Raw genomic sequence first — 20,912 nt, forward strand, 5'->3', positions numbered from 1 at the left:
GTGACCCTCACTAGTGAGCCCTGCGCGAGACTGAAAACTTTTGTCACTGCCGATTACGTCACGACGAGTCAGCTGTGAGAGGAGTGTTTGCTAGTCGGACATCATGGTAAGCCTCAGCTGTCTGTAGTGTCCAGAAAATGCTTCATTAAGTTGACCCACATATTCTGTACTCTGCATTTTTTTTGTTGTTTCTGGTGTAGTTTTGACATTTTGTCTCCTAATTTTACTTCATAAAACCACTGCAACGCGCAGCAGCTAAAGTTAGCTAAGTAGCTTGTTAATTAGCTGCCGTGAGTTTCATTGCACTGACACAAGTTTTTGGATGTGGGATATTATTGTACATGTTTTTAGCAAGCCAAGAAATCTGTTGAACAGTATTCACAGTAGAACATATATCTCTAATGAACGCTATCGTACGTGAAGGTAACTACAGATATTCAAAACATTAACGGCTAACGGACAGTTAACTCTCGTCTGCCAAGTTATCATTCACGACAGGTTGGTTAAACTAGCTACAATACACCCTAGTTGTTTCCAGAACTCCAATTTGTTTTCTAGAAAGACTTGAACTGAGGACTAACTGCATGTTAGTCTGTTCTTTTACAGAGCAATTCGGTCCTAAATTCACATACAGCCAGAGGAAACTGATCCGATAACACGTATTGCTCCTGTTCACTGGCAGCGCATTATTAACTTTAGGAACACTACAGCAGAAGATTTTTATGCTAACATTTTCTGGTTTGTTTCTGTTGATGCTACACTAAAAGTGCGTTTGTTTTTTTAGATATAAAATATCATTGTCTCGTAATGTAAAGTTCAGTATCGTGTGAGGCAGTCGCTGGAAAGAACCAGCACACAAACATCCTGCACCGTACCAAAGCACCGTCTAACATACTCTTATATAACTTTATAAAAACAGCGTTTTGTTTTTGCAACAGTTGCACGTGTCTGATGTCATGGTTTCAGGTGTTGGTATCAGCCAACTTTCAAATCAAATGATTATGTGCCAACTTGTTTTGATATTAGATACTCATGCAGAGATGTAATATCAAAAGATAAGTTCATGATAGGTTCTGCATATTTATGTGTGATGTATTTTGATTCTTAGTGATGTTGATTTGCTTTAAATAAGCAAACATCAAGACCACAAATGAAAATGGTCTCATCTATAATCATAACTCTTCTTTATAGATACCACTTAGTTTCTAAAACATTTCACTGTTGAATAAATAATAATATCCTCTAACTGTAAAGTCATGTGTCCATTTGTAGAATTTAATGATTTTTTGCTCCCACTTAAATGTCTGAAATTTAACATTTAATTTGGAGTTCACAGGCAGTTAAAATATCTTAAGTAAAAATGTCTTAAGTCCCTTAATTTTCTATGTAATCATGATGTATCTGCAGGGGTTCCCACAAAGCAGTGCTTCACTGAGGCTTTTAAGACATCAAAATTCCCCACACTAGGCATCTGAGTTTTGTAGAGAGATGTTGAGAGATGCTTGGTTTGCCTTGTATTGATCGATTAAAGTACACCAATTTAAGTCCGACATGGTGAAATCGTGATGTTTTCTAAATTGTCTACAGTAGTTGACTCAGCAGGTAGAGAGGTTGATTTTAGGATGTGTCCCTGTGGCTGGTGCGATGGTCTGACGGGGTGTGGCCCAATTCCCTGGTGTAAATAAGTTGATTGCTTCTTACTCCACTGTTGCTTGTCATGCTGTAATTTACCATCTGTTAGTACTAGTCAGCAACAGTTTGAGCTGCTCTGTTGAGCAGTGCAATTGAATAATACTGTTACAGAGCTCTAACGAGAAGACGTCTTGTCTTTTACTTATTCTCCAGAGAGAAGATGAAGCCCACCGTGCCACTTCTACTCCTGGCCCTGCTTGCCGTCACAGGGCTGAGCCGAGCCCAGGTCAGGACGGCACTTCTGGACTTGACAAACAGCATCGGGAACGTCCTTCCCAGCCTCAGCCGCCCAGCAAACCACAGCCGCATCTTCTACGCAGTGATGTTTGATGCAGGGAGCACAGGCACACGCATCCATGTTTACACCTTTATCCAGGGTGACTCAGGTAATGCTGGGCAGAGCTGGACTCTGACCTGCTTCCCTCTGCTCTTTTACTCATTTCATCATATCAGCATCAAGAGTGAGAATCCTGGTAATTCATAGGTATATATACTGTAGTGCAGATGTCATATACTATATGAACACGCTCTATGAAACAAAATATCAGCCAACAGCAAGGTAACAGGCTGTTTTGCCATTCTTCAGCTTCCCCTCTATCCTCATAGCCTCAGCTCCGTAAACTTGTAAACTCTTTCTTTAGGGGACATAGGTGATACTTGACTTCATTCACTTATTTTTTGTGATAATCCTATTTTGTCAAATTGAAGTCAACATGCCTCATCTTGAATAAGAGGATATATTCTGCATATGTATGCTAAGCAGATTTAGGCCTCTTAATGCTTTTAATAGCTTCTGCATATTTGATGTGGGTGGATCTTGTATCTTTTAGACGAGCTGCCTGTTTTGGACAATGAGATGTTCCATTCCATAAAGCCTGGTTTGTCAGCATATGCTGACTTCCCTGAAATGGTGAGTTCATTGTCAAATCTAATCAATTATATTGAGCCAAAGAGAAAAGGTCTGCTGGCTCTACATTGTATTCAGAATCACTGCCAATAGCCTCCCTCTGTGGGGAATCACATTGGTAATGAAAGTAAGTAGGAAGTGAGAAAAGCAAAATGACAAGTAAAGATTCAACAAGTGTTTTTCCTGTTGCTGTTCTGTTGTGAGCATTGTCTGTGTGTTTAAAGGCGGGACACACTGTGAGGATGCTGTTGAAGGTGGCCAAGAAGACTGTGCCTCGCCTGGAGTGGAAAAGGACTCCTGTGTTCCTCAGAGCCACAGCTGGACTTCGGCTGCTGCCTGCAGAGAAAGCTCAGGCACTTCTGGACCAGGTAACTGAATGCACCAATACGAAGGCATGAGGTACGATTGAAATCTCAAGAGTGCTGTTTACACAATAGCAAGATTCTGTAGAGTAGAGGAGTTGTTAGGTGCTACATTGTCTGACACTTTGAATGGAAAGTGCAACCTCTTATCCGGTGAAGGAGCAGGCAGAAAAAGAAAAAACATTTTCAATGCTATGGCAGGTGGTACAGAGACAAGAGGAAAAGTATTGTTATCAGAGTGCTGTGAGCTTAGTGTGGATGGCTCTTTTGGAGGGGATAAGATAGTAATGGATGGCCCTGGGGCACCTTGGAAGATAAATGATACTTTATTAATCCCCCTGAGGGAATTAATTAATCCCTTTGAGCGGAGGGCACCTCTGGATGAGCTACCATTACAGTAGATAACATTAAGGTCTTTTCTCTGCTGCTTTCCTTCATGCTCTCATTCTCCCTCTCCCTACCCCTTTCTCCCTCTCTCTCTCTCTCTCTCTCTCTCTCTCTCTCTCTCTCTCTCTCTCTCTCTCTCTCTCTCTCTCTCTCTCTCTCTCTCTCTCTCTCTCTCTCTCTCTCTCTCTCTCTTCTCCTCTCCCCCCTCTCTTCTTCCTCGTCAGGTTCAACATGTGTTTGATGAATCCCCTTTTTTGGTCCCAGGCAACAGTGTCACCATAATGAATGGCACAAATGAAGGTAACGTCTGCCCACCCTCTGCCCTGAGAAGCAGCACATTCGTCAGTTATCACAACCACTCATGTTCTTTCTGCAGTACTTTGTAGGTGGCATCAGTGATCCCTCTGCCCTACTTTTAGTGTGCCGTGAGATGTCTGTAAGGAATCTTTGTGTGCTGCAGATATTTAACCAAACTACCAATGATTATTGCGATCTGTTTTGATGACACTTAAGAAAACTAAATTGCTTTTCACCACAAAGTCGTTGTGACCTTGAAAGGCTGTAATTATGTGGTGGAAAATGTTAGTGTCTGTTGTGCCAGTGTAATTGATTTGTCAGCATTTCAAGTTGTTTTTTTTTTTTCTGTTTTTTTTTTTTTTTTTTTTTTTTTTTAACAATTACAGCTCTTACTCACACATGCACATGTGTTTGTATGCTGCTGTGATCATTGTAATTTCTGTTAAAAATTTGTCATCACCTTTTCTAACATGAACTTGTGCGTTCCCCCTGAAATGACAGTTTTCTGTTTCTTGTTTGCTAATTTTGTACATGTAGGAATCCTGGCTTGGATATCTTTGAACTTTCTGACAGGTAAGTGCTGTCTGTGACGTGACACAGAATATTTTTCCTGATTTATATTTCCTTCAGCTACTGTATGTCCAAATTTAACTTAGTGTCTGAAATTGTCAGCTTCTTATTATAGATCCTTGTTCACAAATAGAGGCTGAATGTACACCTTGCCTAAGGCGGACTCCTCTGATCTTTATCAGGCTCAGTGTTTGGATTTTATACTTTTGAGTTGCACGTGTGTGCCAAATAGGTCTTTTGAAGATATCATCCGAGGTACAACTGATTAGCTCTTCTCTGTTGTGGGTGCTGGATTAAAGTAGGAAATGTTTTCAGGTCACCTAAACACACAAACCAAGAAGACAGTTGGAATATTGGATTTGGGAGGAGGATCTACGCAGATCACTTTCCTGCCAAAACTGAGGGTCTGTTGTTTGTTTGCATATTTAGTGATTTCTCTTCAAATTAAATTTAACACTGTTGATTGATAACCCACAATGTCCTCTATATTCCACATTAGAAAACCATTGAAAGTGTTCCTGTTACTGATTACATTGCCAGATTTGACATCTTCAACTCAACATTTGAATTGTACACTTACAGGTAATTAATAGATAATTAAAGATAATTAATACATGTTTCATAAAACGCGTTAAGTCTACATTGAATTAAAATTGATTGTGTCAAATCAATTCCTGAATTTAATCTCTTTTAATGTCAATCTCCATATATTTTTACATTTTTAAATTGGCCTCTGGTTTTGACTTTTTTTGTGTTCCAGTGCCACTGACTTTGTTTTTGTAACTTCACTTGGATCTTTTTTTAATTAGGAAAACTTCTATTATCTGTTTAGTCATTAGGCTGTGAATAATTGGCAGGCACCATTTGTTTGGCCTATTTTCAGAATGACGTATTTGTTATGTACACAGTCTGTTCCTGGTTGGTTTTGTAACTGTATAACAACCCTTTGACTTCATCCAGTTACCTGGGAAATGGACTGATGGCAGCACGGCTGGCCATGCTCGGAGCTCTGGGTGCAGAAGGTAATGTTCTGTACATGAAGAAAAGGTGCTTTGTTGCCATTAGCTGTGGGTTACTGAGTGTGAGTGCGTCTCTAAAGGATACTGAGGTATAACAGTGAGTTACTTCTTCAAGCAGGGTCTAATCTTTTCTTTCCTGCCCATCTTTCCAAATATCGAGAGAAGGATGTAACAGAAAGACGCATTTGTGGGATGTACGTCAAGTCTTACTTTCTGATAAACAATTCAAATGAGACCCTCAGATGAATCACTGAAATGTTGGTGACGATCCGAGTTCTTGAGTCAGTTGGGTGTGGAGGTAGATTTGTTTCAATATTATTTATGTGAACAGATCAACAATCTGTGTGTAAATGTGTAATCTGTAAATATAAAACATATTCCACCAATACAAAAAATAAATGACCAAATTCCCAAAAATATCTTGCAAATATAAAACGTATATGCAAATACACAAACAAATAAAATAATTATTTGTGAATACATTCAGTTAATTTACAAATAGATGAAAAGCATTTGTGAATATCTTCCTAACATTTACAACTTTCAAACAGACATTTGTGAATCCATTTTATACTTGTGAAGTGAAAAGCATCTGTGGATCTCAATTCTACGCTTGCTAATTTAAATTTTACACACAGAGTTTTGAAACAAACTACAGTCTGAACCAAAATCGACTTGGATCACTCGGCCACTCTTGTAAAACATGTGGTCACCTGCTGACGACGCCTTTTCCACTTTTCAAAGTAGGAGCACATAGTCTTCTATGTGTTGTTTTTAGTAAGTCATGGTATAGTAATGCATAAAATGTTATAGTAAGGCAAAAAAGTCATATCATAGTAAGGCATAAAAAAGTCATAGTATAGTAAGGCTAAAAACATCATAGTATACTAAGGCATAAAAAGTCAAACTTTAATAAGGCATAAAAACAAAATAGTATAGAAAGACATAAAAATGTCATATTATAGTAAGGCATAACAAGGCATAAAAATTTCATAGTATAGTAAGGTATGAAAACATCATAGTAAGGCATAAAAATATATAATAACGTCCTAGTATAGTAAGGCATAAAAAGTAACAGTTTATTAAAGCATCAAAACGTTATTGCATAATAAGTCGTAAAAAAGTCATAGTATAGTAAGGCTAAAAAAGTCAGTATAGTGTAGTCAGGCTTAAAAGGTCATAAAAATGTCATAGTAAGCATAGCAATGCAGTCACTTCATATGTTGTAACCGTTAACGTAGTGCATTTCACTTTCCGAGTATTTGGGGGGAAAAACAACACATAGAAGACTACATGCTCTTACCTTGCAAAGCGGAAATGGCGTCGTCAGCAGGAGATCCCTTATTTTCCGAAAGTGGCCAAGTGATCCAAGTCGATTTTGGTTCAGACTGACGGAAAGATTGTTTCAAAACTCAGTGTGTGTAAAATTGAAAACTACAAGCGTAGAATTGAGATCCACAAATGCTTTTTTGCCTCACGAAATAGAAAATTGATTCAGAAATGTCTGTTTGAAAGTTGTAAATGTTAGGAAGATATTCACAAATGCGTTTCATTTATTTGTAAATTAATTGGATGTATTCACGGATATTTTTTTTATTTGTGGAATTTGTTTGTGTATTTGCAAATCCGTTTTATATTTGCAATATATTTTTGTGAATTTGCAATTTAAATTTTTGTATTTGTGGAAGGTGTTTTATATTTACAGATTACACATTTACGCACAGATTATTTATGTATTCACAGAAATAATATTGAAACAAATTGCCCCATAGTTAAGATATTTAAGTTTAAGATTTCATGTCTGTGCTCTCACAGGGTTGGAGTGGCGGATTTTTAAAAGTTCCTGCCTGCCAAAAAAGTTCAGGGATGAATGGAGCTTTGGAGGGCTAACCTATCATGTGAGCGGGGACCCAGAAGGTAAGATCCTGTTGAAGTATAATCCATCTTGAGAAGAATTAATCCTAAACTCCAGTTTGTTGAGGACAAACATTTTGAAACATACCTCAAATTTTACCTTTGATTTGCTTTACATTTTGATTAAACCAAAAAATGATAAATTAGGTTATGGTGTTAATACGTAAATGAGGATTATATTGTGCAAAATACATGACAGGAAGTTTTTTGATGGCAGCAAAACATTAATAATGTCAGAAAAGCCCATTAAAATGTAGTTGAATTATGCATCATTTCATAATGTTGCTCCAACATAAAATGCTTACATTAATTTACACCATTTCTTCTGTTTCTTCTTCAGGTTATGCAGGATTCAAGTTTTGTTATCAAGAAGTACTTAAGGTGGTGAAGGGCATTCATCAGCCGTATGAGCTTGAAGACAGCAATGTTTTCTATGCATTCTCCTATTACTTTGACAGAGCTGTGGATGCAGGTCTTATCGGTTAGCGCACACACACACACACACACACCCTCACACCCTCTGTACACACCTTACGTAATTATGCAGAGCCAGCAGGATGTTATTACCCATTCCTATGCTAGACAGAGGCGGGAAAAGTGTGAGTCATCTGCACCTGTCTCAGTGGATTTGATGAGCTATAGGTGTGTAGTTATTAGAGAAATTGCTATCCTCTGCCAGTCCACACTCAAAGGCCACAAGCTCTATTATCAGTTATTATGGAAATATGCAGGTAAATCTGCTCTTGTAATGAATGGTATAGCATTTAAATGTGAGTAAAATGACCCCAATCACCCTCTGTTACAGATGGGGTCCATGGAGGGATGCTGGAGGTCAGAGACTTCAAGAAGAGAGCTAAAGAGGGTGAGATGAGCAAAGCAATGCATTGTTCTTATGACAGATGTGCAGCTTCCTGTACATGAGACACAGTGTGCATCTCAATAGTCTGGACGTGTGTCATCGCTGCTATGTGAAATCCTGCCCTCATCCTCTCAGCAGAATACTGATGGCTGGTTGTCAAACCTAACAGACATGGTTCTCCTTTTCTTCAGTGTGCAATAAGATGACCAAGTACCCTTCCATCAGCCCTTTCCTGTGTATGGACATGACCTACATCACTTGTCTGCTCAAGGATGGGTTTGGCTTCAAGGAGAGCACTGTGCTACAGGTGAGGCAGTATTATAGAACACAACCAACAGGGTTTGTGACCTTGCATATAAGGATGCATCTGGAGAAATGGACAGGGAGTGACATTTTTCAAAAGGTTGCAAGACATTATAAAATCAACTACTGATGTAGAAAGTTTTGTAGTTGTATGAATCATAATCTGTCCACTCAAAGACACAACCATGGTTAAGTCTAAAATAACTTTGTCATTACCATTTTAATTGACCCTAGATAAGGAGACAATGACAGAGTAGTAATTGCAAAGATGGGTGGTGTGACCCTTCTGTCACCCCTGACCTCTCAAAGGAGTGATGCCTCAGACCTTATAATAAAGAAAACAATTCCTGCTGACATAAAAAGTGAATGAAAAAAGAGAATTTGACACACAAATTCGGTTACTTTTTTATTTCAATAAATACAAAAGGCATTTGAGTGATTTGGTGTTTTGTCCCCTCCCAGTTGACCAAGAAAGTGAACAACGTGGAGGCAAGTTGGGCTCTGGGTGCCACATTGGACCACTTCCACAACCTGAAGATCCACTGAGGAACAAACACTGCTGATTTAGGTGGTGCTCAATAACAAACACAACAAGTAATGGACACTATCTTATCTAACAGCCCCAGACATCTGCTGTTTGTTTCATAGGGTCAGAACTAACCACATGAGTAATTCTTAATCTTTTTTAAAAAGCAATTATTCTCCAATGTTAATATATTGAGCTGTAAATGAACAATGTGTTGCCGTACTCAGAACAAGTGAAGCACTGGAGGTTGACATTTGAGTGAAAGATGTTACCAATAACACACTCGGTTAATGCAGCTTTGGACATTAATGGATACACAATTTGTTTGAGATTAAATGTTTTTGTGTTTTACTCAGGGTGATACATGAACATGGTGGCCTGGCTTGTTAGGCTGGATGTGCTGTGCAAGACCAGTGTTTACATGCAGTAATATGATACGCTGTGCTTCAGCAGCTTTCAGTGGCAAGTGTTTTGTTATTACTAACAAAGATAATGGGGTATACAAGTGTCTGGTACATTTAAATTTGTACAGTCAATCATATTAGCCACTGAAGTTTTGGTTAAAAATAAGTGGCACTCACTGTTCATTTGAGACCATCACTGCATTTCAACCTCAGACTTCTGTTTACAATGAGAGTGCACAGAACAATGCATGGTTATTATACTATCATAAATTTTTAAAACCCGTCTCAGTATTTCTTTGGGAGTATTTATTTTCAAAAACTTGAGAAAGAAGGTTGTTTGTACAAACTCTGCCCTTTCACACTTGTCAAAATAAAACCATCATTGGTTGCTAATTACAAATATCTACATGGGTTAAAGTCAGTGATTAATCTATTTACAAATAGATGTCTATGTTTAGTACTCTGAGTCTAGTGCTGCTGAAATAGGCAGTGTGTGGCATTTTTCACGGCAGACTACAGCAGCGACACCACATCTTCTCCATATGCATGGCCTTCGGTCGTCATGGTCACCAGCTCATGTGGCTGGGACAGAACTACCACTGAGTCTGCAGAGCCTGGAGGGAGAGACATCACTACAGTTAAGTTCAAAGGAGAAACCACCTGGTGACATGAATGCTGCCTTATAGTAAGATGCCAGTCAACCTATATGGAGCTACAGTGAGGTCCAGCTTACATAAATTGTGAGATGAAACCCACCACTTTCAGGGCAAACGCTTTTTACTTGCACATTTGTCCTTGAGTTTCTTAAAACTTTCACTTGGTTATGCTCTTTGGTTTTAATGAAAAATGCTGACAAAAGGTCAGACAAAGAAACCCCTGTAATACAGAACCTTTAAAAAGTAATCAAAGTCTAAGAGAGGTGAATACATTAAATACTTCCAATATTTAATGTACAAAACAAGACACTAATACTGAAAAAGACCCACTAAGCTGGGGGAGGGGGGTCTGGTGAAGGCATATGTTTCTCATGTGGTTAGACAGTTGGACCGTGTATTACCACCTTACATTGCAGAAGTCTGGCAGTAAACAACAATTAAGTAAAGCTGTTTGTTTTTTGTTACCACTGTCAAAGTTGTCGGTCACATTTTTTGGTGATGTCACACAATGTAGTGTTTACGACTGATTCACCATAAATATAGGCAGCAACTACTCTACATCACCATTACAAAGGCGGTTCAATTCACATGTCACATTGGTTATTGTTATTCTTTTGTGCTTATGAAAAATAAGTCTGAGCCAAGACAACCAATGCTAAAGACAGGAGACCTAGACTGAGCGTCACAAACTGATTGAAAAACACTAAACAGAGCATTAGCAACACCTCAGGTCGACTCAGCACCTCTGACATTTACAGAACATTATAAGCTTTGCTAAATGAGTGTTTACTGCAGGGCTGTTGTATTGTGAGATGTTCTGTTATTTTTTCACATTGTATATATTACAGTCATGCATGTACAAACACCTACCTGGTGATCTCAGCATGGCATGATGAAGATTCATGGGTTCCACGGTTGTTGTCATGGTGACCAAACCATCTCCGTTCTCACCGTCTGCCTCCAGCAGGCTGCTTTGTGTCAGAGCCTCTCCTGTCGGTGGCAAACAAATAACTTGCATTTCCTTTCCCACACTTTAACATGAAATGATTATAAACTGGAGAGTGACACATGATGTACCCGATCCTCCTTCATAGGAACCAACAACTTGGAAGCTAAATCTGAGAAATCAATGTCCAAACCTGAAATCTGCTCATTATTACTAACTTTATGTTACCTTTTGACCCCTTTGTGAATTATTTTGTTTTAAGTTCTGGAGTCATTCCAACACAAGCGATTTAATAATTCAACCAGTAACTCCTCTACGTATAAATAACACAGAAACTACCCTTCTGTTGTGAAGCTGCATCTTCCTTTGCTTCGCTTTTACAAAAGACCAGCCTCTTTGGGGAGGCTGACCCGAATAAATCTGCTGTTTATAATTAGAGCTTTGGCAGCGTTTCTTCTGTGGTGATTCAGCTGCGGTGCTTCCCCACTGCTACAGAAATGTGACAAGGAGGCAAACGTACCGCCTGCTTTCATTGTTTCATGCTATAAAACTAATTTAAGCTGATTTTGTACAATTGGACCATATGTCGGAATGTAAAGAGCTCAATGAGAGACATTTCTCATCTGAAGAGGTACTGAAACTGATACTAAGAACAGAGGCAGGAGTGAACTCGAGTAAATTTCTCACAGCTGCAGCAGAAGATTTACTCAAGTATCCACTCATTTATCTCAGTAATTTGTGAGGTGAAGGTAAAAAGACATTTGAATGAGGCAAGAGAAGCTTGAAGACATGAATTTGAATCACTGTGCCATTTTAACTTGGAGATTACATACTTTTCAGATGAATCTGACCCCATCAAAAGAAACCTAACAGGACTGTTTCTGTGGTAGAATTGTGCTGTCTCTGCTTTTTTAAAGATATGAGCAGTCTCAAACAATTCAGCTACTGGCCCTGAAAAATAAAAATTTGAATGATAAATTTTTAAGTGCTAAAAGTCATTAATAATTCAAGAAACGTAACTTAGACCAACACTATGCACATTTTAAAATGTATGGGCTGCTTGAAGCTACATAATCCAAGGATTAGCATATCCACCTACCACACTCTGTCTGTGTGTGTGTGTGTGTGTGTGTGTGTGTGTGTGTGTGTGTGTGTGTGTGTGTGTGTGTGTGTGTGTGTGTGTGTGTGTGTGTGAGAAAGAGAGACAGAGACCTGTTTCTCTGCTTTCGCTGCTGAGCCCCTCCTCTCCATGTCTCTTCCTCATGTGGACATTTCTGCTGCCGGACTGAGAGAAGGTCTTTCCACAGATACCACAGTGATGAGGCTTCTCACCTTTGAAACACACACACACACAAAAACACAAACAGATGTACTACAATTCGATTCCTTCTGAACTGACAGAAAATGCATCTCTTCAAGGCACATGATGATATACTATATCTGTAGCACACTAATTACAAAAAAGTGCTCAGCTGTTCAGCTGTACACTCTGCCCCCACTCACCAGAATGTACGAGCATGTGTTTTCGTAGACTGGAATACTCTGCAAAGGATCGCCCACAACCATCTGCTTCACATAGAAAAGGCTTCTCTCCTGGAAACAGCCACCCACCCCACCCCACACACACACACACACACACACACAACACACACACACACACACACACACACACACACACACAACACACACACACACACACACCACACACACACACACACACACACACACACACACACACACACACACACACACACACACACACACACACACACACACACACACACACACACTGTTTAACTCAATAATATAAAGATCTAATGTAGTAAACTTATTATGGCAGAATTGCACTTCATGTGTTGAAATTGATTGCAATGGCCCAAAACACTGGAAGTGTTGATTGCAGCGTTTTTTTTTTTGTTTACAAATCTTGTGGTGACAGCTGACGTATTTTGACGGAGAACAATGTTAAAAAAATTATGCAAGTGATATTATAGCTCATAACTAGCTGTTCTTCCTGACACATGGGTAAAATATAAACACTATAGAGTGAAGCTGGTCTAGGCTAACTGGTCCCTGGACAGAAGAAGACAACTGTGGAACAGGCCATCAAAAATCTTAATGTCACCCTAAATAAAATATGACAGAACTGTTACTCATTGCAGCAGTGAAATGGAGGCGCCGGTGCTGCTGACTCTTCAAATCTCCTGCCTTGAATGCACCAAGGAAGCATTAAATGAGCAGAGTCAAATGGCCTGAGTCAGTTATTACTTCCAGCATGTTTGGGCTTTTATAGGCAGGTATCCTCCTGCTCCCCACCTGTGTGTATGCGTTTGTGGTTCTTCAAGTTTCCAGCAGTGGTGAACTTCTTGCCACAGTTCTTCTCCTTGCAGATGAAGGGCTTCTCGCCGTTGTGAGTCCTCATGTGAACCTGCAGCCTCTGGAGCACGTAGAAACTCTTCCCGCAGCCCTCTGCGCCGCACCTGAACATTCGGTCATTCCTGGGAGCCGAGATAACCAAACAAATATGCCACGGTGTCTCCTTTGTATGTTTCATCTACAACAGCCAACCACAAGGTCAGACAGGGCAACCATAAATATATTTCCTACCGTGATGTTAACAGAACTCATGCAGTACAAGGCTCAGCTCTGTTTCTCCTGTTTGACTGCCTCTACCCCAACACCACTACCTGAGGTGTGATCCTTTAAGTTAAGTTAAAGTTAAACTAAGCTGGTCTCAAAAGCCTGGAAAGAAGGCAAGGTTGGTATTTAAATTTTTTCTCTGATATCTCCAGTATTATACAATAAATGAAAGAGATAGTATCAATTTTGTTGAAGACAACAAAAGATTGGAAAAAAATGATTGTGATAATTATTCAATAGTTGTTTTTTTTTGTTTTTGTTTTTTTAATTGTTGGACATTTTTAGTAGTTTTATTTAAAAAATGTATACACACACACGCTTATATAAATTTGTGGTGTCTTGTAAGCTCATGTGGGCTGGGTACAGTTGTTTGGATATAATGCCTGCAGTCAGGAGCTAAGATTGGACTGCACATCGCTGCAGTGTATAATGATTTGTTTAAAAAGTTGGAAACTCTATTAGCCTGCGAACTTAGATTATTATTATTTTTCAATTTGGAAAATGTATCCACATTAGCCACGGGGTTGAATATTGGTGCTTTGGCAACGGCATCTTGCTGGGACCACTGCCTGACTCCATTATCTTCCACAGCTGTGCGTAAATGTGTTACCTGTGTGTTTTGAGGTGATATTTGAGATGAGCCGGCCAGGTGAACGTCCTGCAGCAACCCTCAAATGAGCAGCGGAGGATCTGCTTGGAAAGGGGGCGGCTGGTTCGAGACGGCAGCTCTCGCTTGTCCCCGTCTGCTGTCAAACTGTGTGTGTGGTCACCTAGGCAACCAGAAGAGGAGAGTGAGCGAGGCTGTGCAGAAAACAATCCAGGAGTGCCAGGTGGCCGGCCTCTGGAGCCCGGCTGAATAAAATCATCGAATACTGACTGAGACCTGCCGAGCAACCACAGCAAGAAGAAAACAACCTGAAGCTGAATGCAGTCACTCCTTTTTAACCTGCTCCGACTCCCCACCTTGAATGACTTAAACATGTCCAAATTTGCTTGCAGCGTGCCAGCAGTAACGCACCTATAACGGATACCCCACAGCTGACGGGGACTTGCCTGATCTAATGCAAGTAGGAGGGAAGCCATTACAGTGACACAGATAGAGGAGTTTTAGTCTCACACTGAAACCAGCTTCACTCTGCTGCAGACATTTCATTTAACAATGTACAAAGTATTTTAAGCCCTCTCTTAACTGGTCCACTAGCTCAGAATAAGCTGACGGAGAGATCATGTCAAAGACATCTAGGGCTGGATCCACGTGGTCTAAAAAAAAGTGTCTTTTTTTCCTTTGCTAATGACTCCTGCTTGACCTTAATGGAAATATAATGAGGTCAAGGATATAATGTGGAGAAATCACACAAAGATTGAAAAAGAACACATCTAATAGTCCAACTGAGCTTAAACTAGGTTACATGATTACACAAGGTTGGTCTGAAACGCAGTGTTTTGAATAATGCTTAAATAAGGAACTGTGGGGAAACTATATCCAGTATCTCCTTAGCATCAGGAGAGGATGCACTGAAGGACCTTTCCTCCACAACCATGTGTCAAAATAGACACATGAAAATTTTATCTTCTTTCTATCTTGATTCAAATCATTTTTAACATCGTTAAAAGGTTTTTGACAAAAATGAGAATAGCTCAAAAAACAAAACAAGCAACTTGTACGATAAAGAGACAGAAGAAGATAATTATAAACCATGAAAAACAGAAACGGGTTGGGATGAGAGGAAGTAAACTGGGGACCATATAAGATGGAAAGAAAACTTCACTCAGGTATCACTTTTTTTTTTTTTTTTTTTAACCAGGACCTCCAGCTGCAATTCGACTCAGAGGGGTGCAAAGATCAGAAATGTAGCCAGGAGTCATAGTGCTTTAAATGTCACGGCTAAATTCTCTATCTATCAGGTTGACTGTGGAGGGAAGTTAAAATGGGCTGTGATGTAGTCCTGACACCTAGTGAGGGTCAACAGCTTGCTGGGGCACTGTGTGCTACAGCAAAGACATCTTTGTCTAAAGGCGCCTACAGACTGAGAGATTTCAGCAGACTTATAAGTTTATTCTAGCTCACACTGTGAGAACCTGAATCGTAGGCTATGACACAATCACTATACAAGAACAAAACGTCATCCGTGTGCGTCATCCATCTCTGCCGCTATAGTGGTAAACAATGAAAGTAAGCAAGAACTAAGCTCTTGCATTGGTGGTATTTATGTGTATGGAAAAAAATCCAAAGAGGAGGAGGAGAATGTGGACAGGTCATGGCTCGGGAAAAGAAGCCAACTTGGGATGCCAGTTTCGCAAAGAGAGCTTGAGTGTTGTTTAGCATTCATAAAGATAGCCCTCATTTCATGCTGCATTCCTATTGGTTGGTTGGTAGACATAGGTCACAGCAGCAGTCACATTGTAAGCTGGTCACCCTACATTTCTCACACTGCCAGTATTTTGTCCCAGGCTATCAACAATGGCCATCTTCGAACCTCTCTCACAGTGCAACGTAGGACCACCATTTTGGGGCCACACCAAAGATATCTGTTTGTTTCAAGTTGGTCATTTTCATCCCAAAATTGCTCAGCCTTAAGAGAGTAGAGGCCTTACAGTAAGATAAAATGAAGGTGTGGGTAGATTTCACTAAGCAACAGATTAAGACATGATTTTAGCAAGAAAAAAAGAGGGCATAAATGACTCTCAACCATCAAAGCAGAGGAAACATAAAAATAATGTTGGGCTGTTTAACATCCTTTAAGGCTTGTCCTAAGTTCCACAGTAGAAGCTCATTTATCATCTGAATCGCTTTTAAAGAAGAGTTCAATATTTTCTGTCTATGACATGTAAGCCAACTGCCAGAAGCCAGTGTTACACTGTATTGTATGACCTGTCAGATTCAGTGACCTGAATTAAATGCTATTTAAATGCTTTATTTGACATCAATAATCAAACAATGACTATGACAAACATGGATATGGATATTTGATAATCAAACATGGTGCCACTACAGTATTTAGACAGGGTCACAAATTGATAGCTGTGATTTGAGTGTACTAAGATTTGTGTCAGGTTCAGCTACACCAGAGGACAGAGAATGTGAAAAACTCTAAAGTCTTTCCAATGTGATTTGAGGTGTGAGGAGAGCTATAGGCCTACGCTAAAGTTTGTGCTGTATCATGTATAAAAGTTTGTATCCATTAGCCTACTTCAATGCATTTCGGTTAACAGTTGCCAGGCAACCAATTCTGGCCAAGACATAGTCTGGCACATTAACTGTTTGTATTAAACAAATAAGACATGCGAATCAGTAGCTGGATTTTGTTACCACAGCCTGGACAGAGCCAGGCTAGCTGTTTCCCCCTGTTTCCAGTCTTTGTGCTAAGCTAAGCTAACTGGTTGCTGGCTGTGGCTTCGTATTTAGCATACAGAAACAGGAGTGGTATTGATCTTCTTATTCAACTCTTGCCAAGAAAGTGAATAGGCATATTTTCCAAAACGTCAAACTACTCAGAACCATCTGCTGTTCTACTATTCTTTATAGAACATGTTTGCTGTTGCTTGATTACCTGACCACTCGTCTATCTTCTTCCCTGTCCAGTCTTTTGTGACTGCTCTGCTGCTGCTGCTCATCTTTCCTCTTGTCTAACCCGTGTCTGTCTTTCTGATAACTGCAGCCGTTTAGCCTCTCTCCATCTCTCAGGTCTGCATTAGCCATATTACTAAATGCACATTAAATCATCACAGCACACCATTATGTGCTGCAGCATGATCATGCTGTCTGACGATAATGTGGTATTTACAACTCCACTGGATATTTGCAACCAGCCTTCTATCTCTATCTAGACAAAGCAACAAATTAATTTTGATTTAGAGATGATGACAAGTGTTGAACACAGTTTCAGTCAGTGCTGATTAAACTACATTTTCATCTCATCGCTGACCTTATTTCTCTTCTGTCTGTCTTTGATGCCTAACATCAGGAGTTATCCAACCACAAGAAATGCACTGCATCCCATACACAGGCTTCGTTTTTTGATATTTTCATTGTTTTTTTCCAAAGTTTTGTCAAAAACATGAAATTATGGATTGCTGGCTGCAATGCACACGCAAGTACAACTAAACATATCCATGAACAGCATCAGAGCATAATATGTCTTATAATGAACCTGTTTGGCTTTACTTTCCAGAGTGAAAGACTTCCACAAACATTTCTGGCTGTGTTGATAAGACAAAGTGACTTTACCGTTACTGACACTTGCAGCTCTGGCATCCTGGCTTGCCTTGGCATCTCTCGCAAGCTGTGCCCGTGTGGCTGCAATCAGGCTGTCATGTGCCAGCTCCTGTACCCGCAGATACCAGGGAGCACTGCCATCTATCCCATAGTCCCCTGATGAGACCCCCTCATCGTCATCCTCCCCTGCGCCATCTGCGGCGAAGATCAGGGACTCTGAGGAGGCTGTGATGCCTGAAAGGGAAATAAAGGCAGAGGGAGAATCACCATGAAACAAGATGTCCAAGGCCAATGCAATATTCTGCAAGATCATCATTCGCATGAGCCCCTCGAGGTCACATTTCTCAATTCATTATTCAGAAATGTGACCATGGCTGAGCATCTAATGATGCTCAGCAATTTAGGATTTAATGTCATGGCGGATGGTGGCCAACAGACACAAAAATATTCATTCTTTAGAAACAGGATGTGAATTAAGTATAACAATAGACAGAAAATGATTCTGTCTGCTGAAAATGTCTTCTATCCTTCACATCTCTCACTCAGTCACAGTCACAATGCACAAAAGGTGTATGTCAAATCAAATTTAATTTTTTGTCTCTCCTGCCACAGGCTGCTAAAGCAAGAGAATGTGCCCGCCAAGGATGATTTCTTCCAACCAAACTAATTCACACTTTTTCATGAAAATGTGTCACCCAATTTCTTTTTAGTCCTGAGTGTTGAATCAGAAGCCGAACGAGACACAAAGTACAGACACAAGATCAGACTTGCATTCTAACTTTTATTACGATTCATCAGAAAGTGGCCCATCACACTGGAATAATGTCAGGTTTCTATTATGGCTTAAGTTAATTATCTTCATTATCGATTAATCTCTCAATTCTTTTTTTCAGTTGTCCCTTTGACCTAGAAAATGTCACAACAGAAAACTGCCCGTTACCTGGCTTCTACTATAATTAGGCTGTGTAAAAAGAGGCAATGTTTATTCTTCCCCTTTTATTAATACAGATCCTGCACATTTCTTTAGTGCTAGAGTAAATGTAAGATGTAAAATGTAAGCATTCAAATGATGTGACTGAATGATTATTCACAAAAAACTGCAATCTGGTGCTTGGTAGGTGTGACTGTAAGACTCTGGCAGGTGTGTGTTAGCTAGATTGTTAGATTGCGGTTTCTTTACCTTTCGCAAGGTTCAGCAGGACGTAGGAAGTGCTGTCTGATTGTTGTAAGTCATGGAGGATGGGCGGTGGGCTGGGTGAGGCCCGGGAGTGTGAGTGTGTCTGGACCACTAAAGGGCTCCGCTCCGACACACCTCCGAACTCTGACAGGGATGGAGAACTCTCAGGCTCATGGCTCAAGCCTCCATCTGAGGAGGAAATCAGCGTTTGTTAGATTTTGACCAGTGTAGAACAAAGCACATTAGGTGCAAACAATTTAAAAAATGTGTGGGATACCCTGCTAGTTATTCTGACAAATATTTTTTCTATAGCGCAATATTTCATTATGTTTGTATCATGTTCTACAAGCACACTCACAAATGACATACAGTAATTGACATTCTTGACCATTTCTGCAAATATGGATGTACTGTCAACAATGCAGATTTCAGAATGCCTTTGACACGTACAAATGAAAATAAACAAAACTGTGTTTGCTTAATAAAAACTTCATTGGGTATTGTTAATATAAAACAGCACATCCAGTTTTGGTGCCAGTTAAGGATGCGGATGGATCACTTTCCTGAACATTGCGAGATAGGGCATTTTTTACCACTTCTGTCAGTTTTTCAGGAAATATTGTTGGGATCTTGATGTAAAAGTCAGACATATTTATGGTGTTAAGATCTATGAATTTGTACAATTTGGTGCAGATCCAGATAATTATCTGGATCTGACAGACATGTGTAGGGTTGTATGGCGTTGGTGGAGATATGCCATTCTAGTTATTTTTAAAATCCATTAACCGGAAATTTCACACACAGACAATTCATAAAACATCTATCAATCCACAGGGTCAAATGGCAAACCTATGGATGCTGAAACAGCTTCAGCAGAGTAGAGTGAGGTGAAGCTTGTCAGAGCTTACTGTAATAATGTAGGCCTGAAAGCATTTGGCTGTCTTGAGCAGAGGTATCAATGTTTATTCAGGTTCTACAACAGCTGTGTGGCCAATTGCAAAGTAAAAATGCTACAACAGTTAAAAACAAAAAAAAACAACAACAACTCTACACGTTACAAAATGAGTAACGTGTAGAGAACATGAGCTGTAACACTGAGCAGCTGCTGACCTGTGAGCTCCAGCGGGCTGCACAGTGAGCTCTCAGCTGGAGCCAGCAGAGGCAGGCAGGAGTGTTTGGACTCCGAGTCCTCCAGACCCTGCACCAACGGGATGGAAGCGTTTTGTACAAACTGCACCAGCAGCTGAGGGGAAAAACACACACGGAAACAGGTGTCAGGATATGAAACTCGTGTCTTACACCATGCTGTCTGTCAGAATAGAGTCTCCTGGAGCGTGAAAATGACAAAAACGTTACCTCTGGTTTGGAGTCAAGCTCATCAGAAAGCATGGGTCACCCTGTGTGGAACCTGTGACATAATGGGATAACCCCTGATACATCAAACGCACCGAAATTTGCTACGATTGAAGTCTAATAAACACAAGACTTACCTTAAATTTGACCTGCTAAGTGAAAGGTTTTCTGTCGGTCATACGCTCAGGGTGCTGGTCATCTTTGAGTCAAAACCATCACGCAGGCTCTGCGGTCAAACAACAGGACAAAACGTCAAGCAAACGTCTCGACTTTGCCGGCTGACAGCTACGGACAAGTTAAATACCAAATACTAGACGGTCAAAAATTACAGCTAAATGTGGCTAAACCTCGACAGCTCTGCTTCAGGATTATATACAACCTGTGGGTAAAACTGACAAATGACCGGCTACCTTCTTAACTTAGCTAGCAGGGTAAGCAGTTACCAAAACTAGCCACCGGGGCTACAGACAGATGTTGGCTGCCCAGCCTCAAAGCCTGGCCGCTGACGATGTAATATGCATGAATTTTAACCCCATTTTATCTCCAGTGACGTTAAACTAATTAGTTTACCTTGTAATAGTAGCGTAACTGAGATACAGTGTGGGAACAGCTAGCTTAATGATTGTCTCAAAACAGAGTAGCAGGTTTGTCCTACGGAGACACCGATGGAACAATTTTAAGACA

The 20,912-nt window shown here is 40.1% G+C and overlaps 2 protein-coding genes across 2 annotated transcripts; one reads left to right on the forward strand and one right to left on the reverse strand.

Moving 5' to 3' along the window:
- Positions 1-40: 40 nt before the first annotated feature.
- On the forward strand, positions 41-9,644 carry LOC130187240 (ectonucleoside triphosphate diphosphohydrolase 5-like). Its single transcript, XM_056404668.1, has 14 exons — positions 41-106; positions 1,846-2,078; positions 2,523-2,602; positions 2,824-2,967; positions 3,573-3,648; positions 4,183-4,218; positions 4,531-4,619; positions 4,715-4,797; positions 5,176-5,237; positions 7,050-7,151; positions 7,489-7,629; positions 7,954-8,010; positions 8,199-8,314; positions 8,773-9,644. The coding sequence occupies exons 2-14, from the start codon at positions 1,853-1,855 to the stop codon at positions 8,854-8,856; spliced, it is 1,296 nt and encodes a 431-aa protein (XP_056260643.1). The 5' UTR covers positions 41-106; positions 1,846-1,852; the 3' UTR covers positions 8,857-9,644.
- On the reverse strand, positions 8,704-20,912 carry znf410 (zinc finger protein 410). Its single transcript, XM_056404666.1, has 12 exons — positions 20,799-20,912; positions 20,366-20,454; positions 20,232-20,283; positions 19,986-20,118; positions 18,879-19,064; positions 17,711-17,932; positions 14,093-14,252; positions 13,159-13,340; positions 12,346-12,435; positions 12,055-12,174; positions 10,767-10,886; positions 8,704-9,854 (listed from the first exon to the last, which is right to left on the reverse strand). The coding sequence occupies exons 3-12, from the start codon at positions 20,262-20,264 to the stop codon at positions 9,754-9,756; spliced, it is 1,347 nt and encodes a 448-aa protein (XP_056260641.1). The 5' UTR covers positions 20,265-20,283; positions 20,366-20,454; positions 20,799-20,912; the 3' UTR covers positions 8,704-9,753.

The sequence above is a fragment of the Seriola aureovittata genome, chromosome 19 (genome assembly GCF_021018895.1).
Source record: "Seriola aureovittata isolate HTS-2021-v1 ecotype China chromosome 19, ASM2101889v1, whole genome shotgun sequence".
In the NCBI taxonomy this organism is placed as follows: domain Eukaryota; kingdom Metazoa; phylum Chordata; class Actinopteri; order Carangiformes; family Carangidae; genus Seriola; species Seriola aureovittata.

Excerpts from the sequence above, each read along its gene's own strand:
- LOC130187240 (XM_056404668.1), top strand. The coding sequence starts at position 1,853 with ATGAAGCCCACCGTGCCACTTCTACTCCTGGCCCTGCTTGCCGTCACA. Across the intron at positions 4,219-4,530 it reads ATCTTTGAACTTTCTGACAG|GTCACCTAAACACACAAACC; the intron begins GTAAGTGCTGTC and ends AAATGTTTTCAG. Across the intron at positions 7,630-7,953 it reads TGTGGATGCAGGTCTTATCG|ATGGGGTCCATGGAGGGATG; the intron begins GTTAGCGCACAC and ends CCTCTGTTACAG.
- znf410 (XM_056404666.1), bottom strand. The coding sequence starts at position 20,264 with ATGCTTTCTGATGAGCTTGACTCCAAACCAGAG. Across the intron at positions 14,253-17,710 it reads AGCTGCAAGTGTCAGTAACG|GTGACCACACACACAGTTTG; the intron begins GTAAAGTCACTT and ends CTGGTTGCCTAG. Across the intron at positions 13,341-14,092 it reads TATCACCTCAAAACACACAG|GAATGACCGAATGTTCAGGT; the intron begins GTAACACATTTA and ends CTCGGCTCCCAG.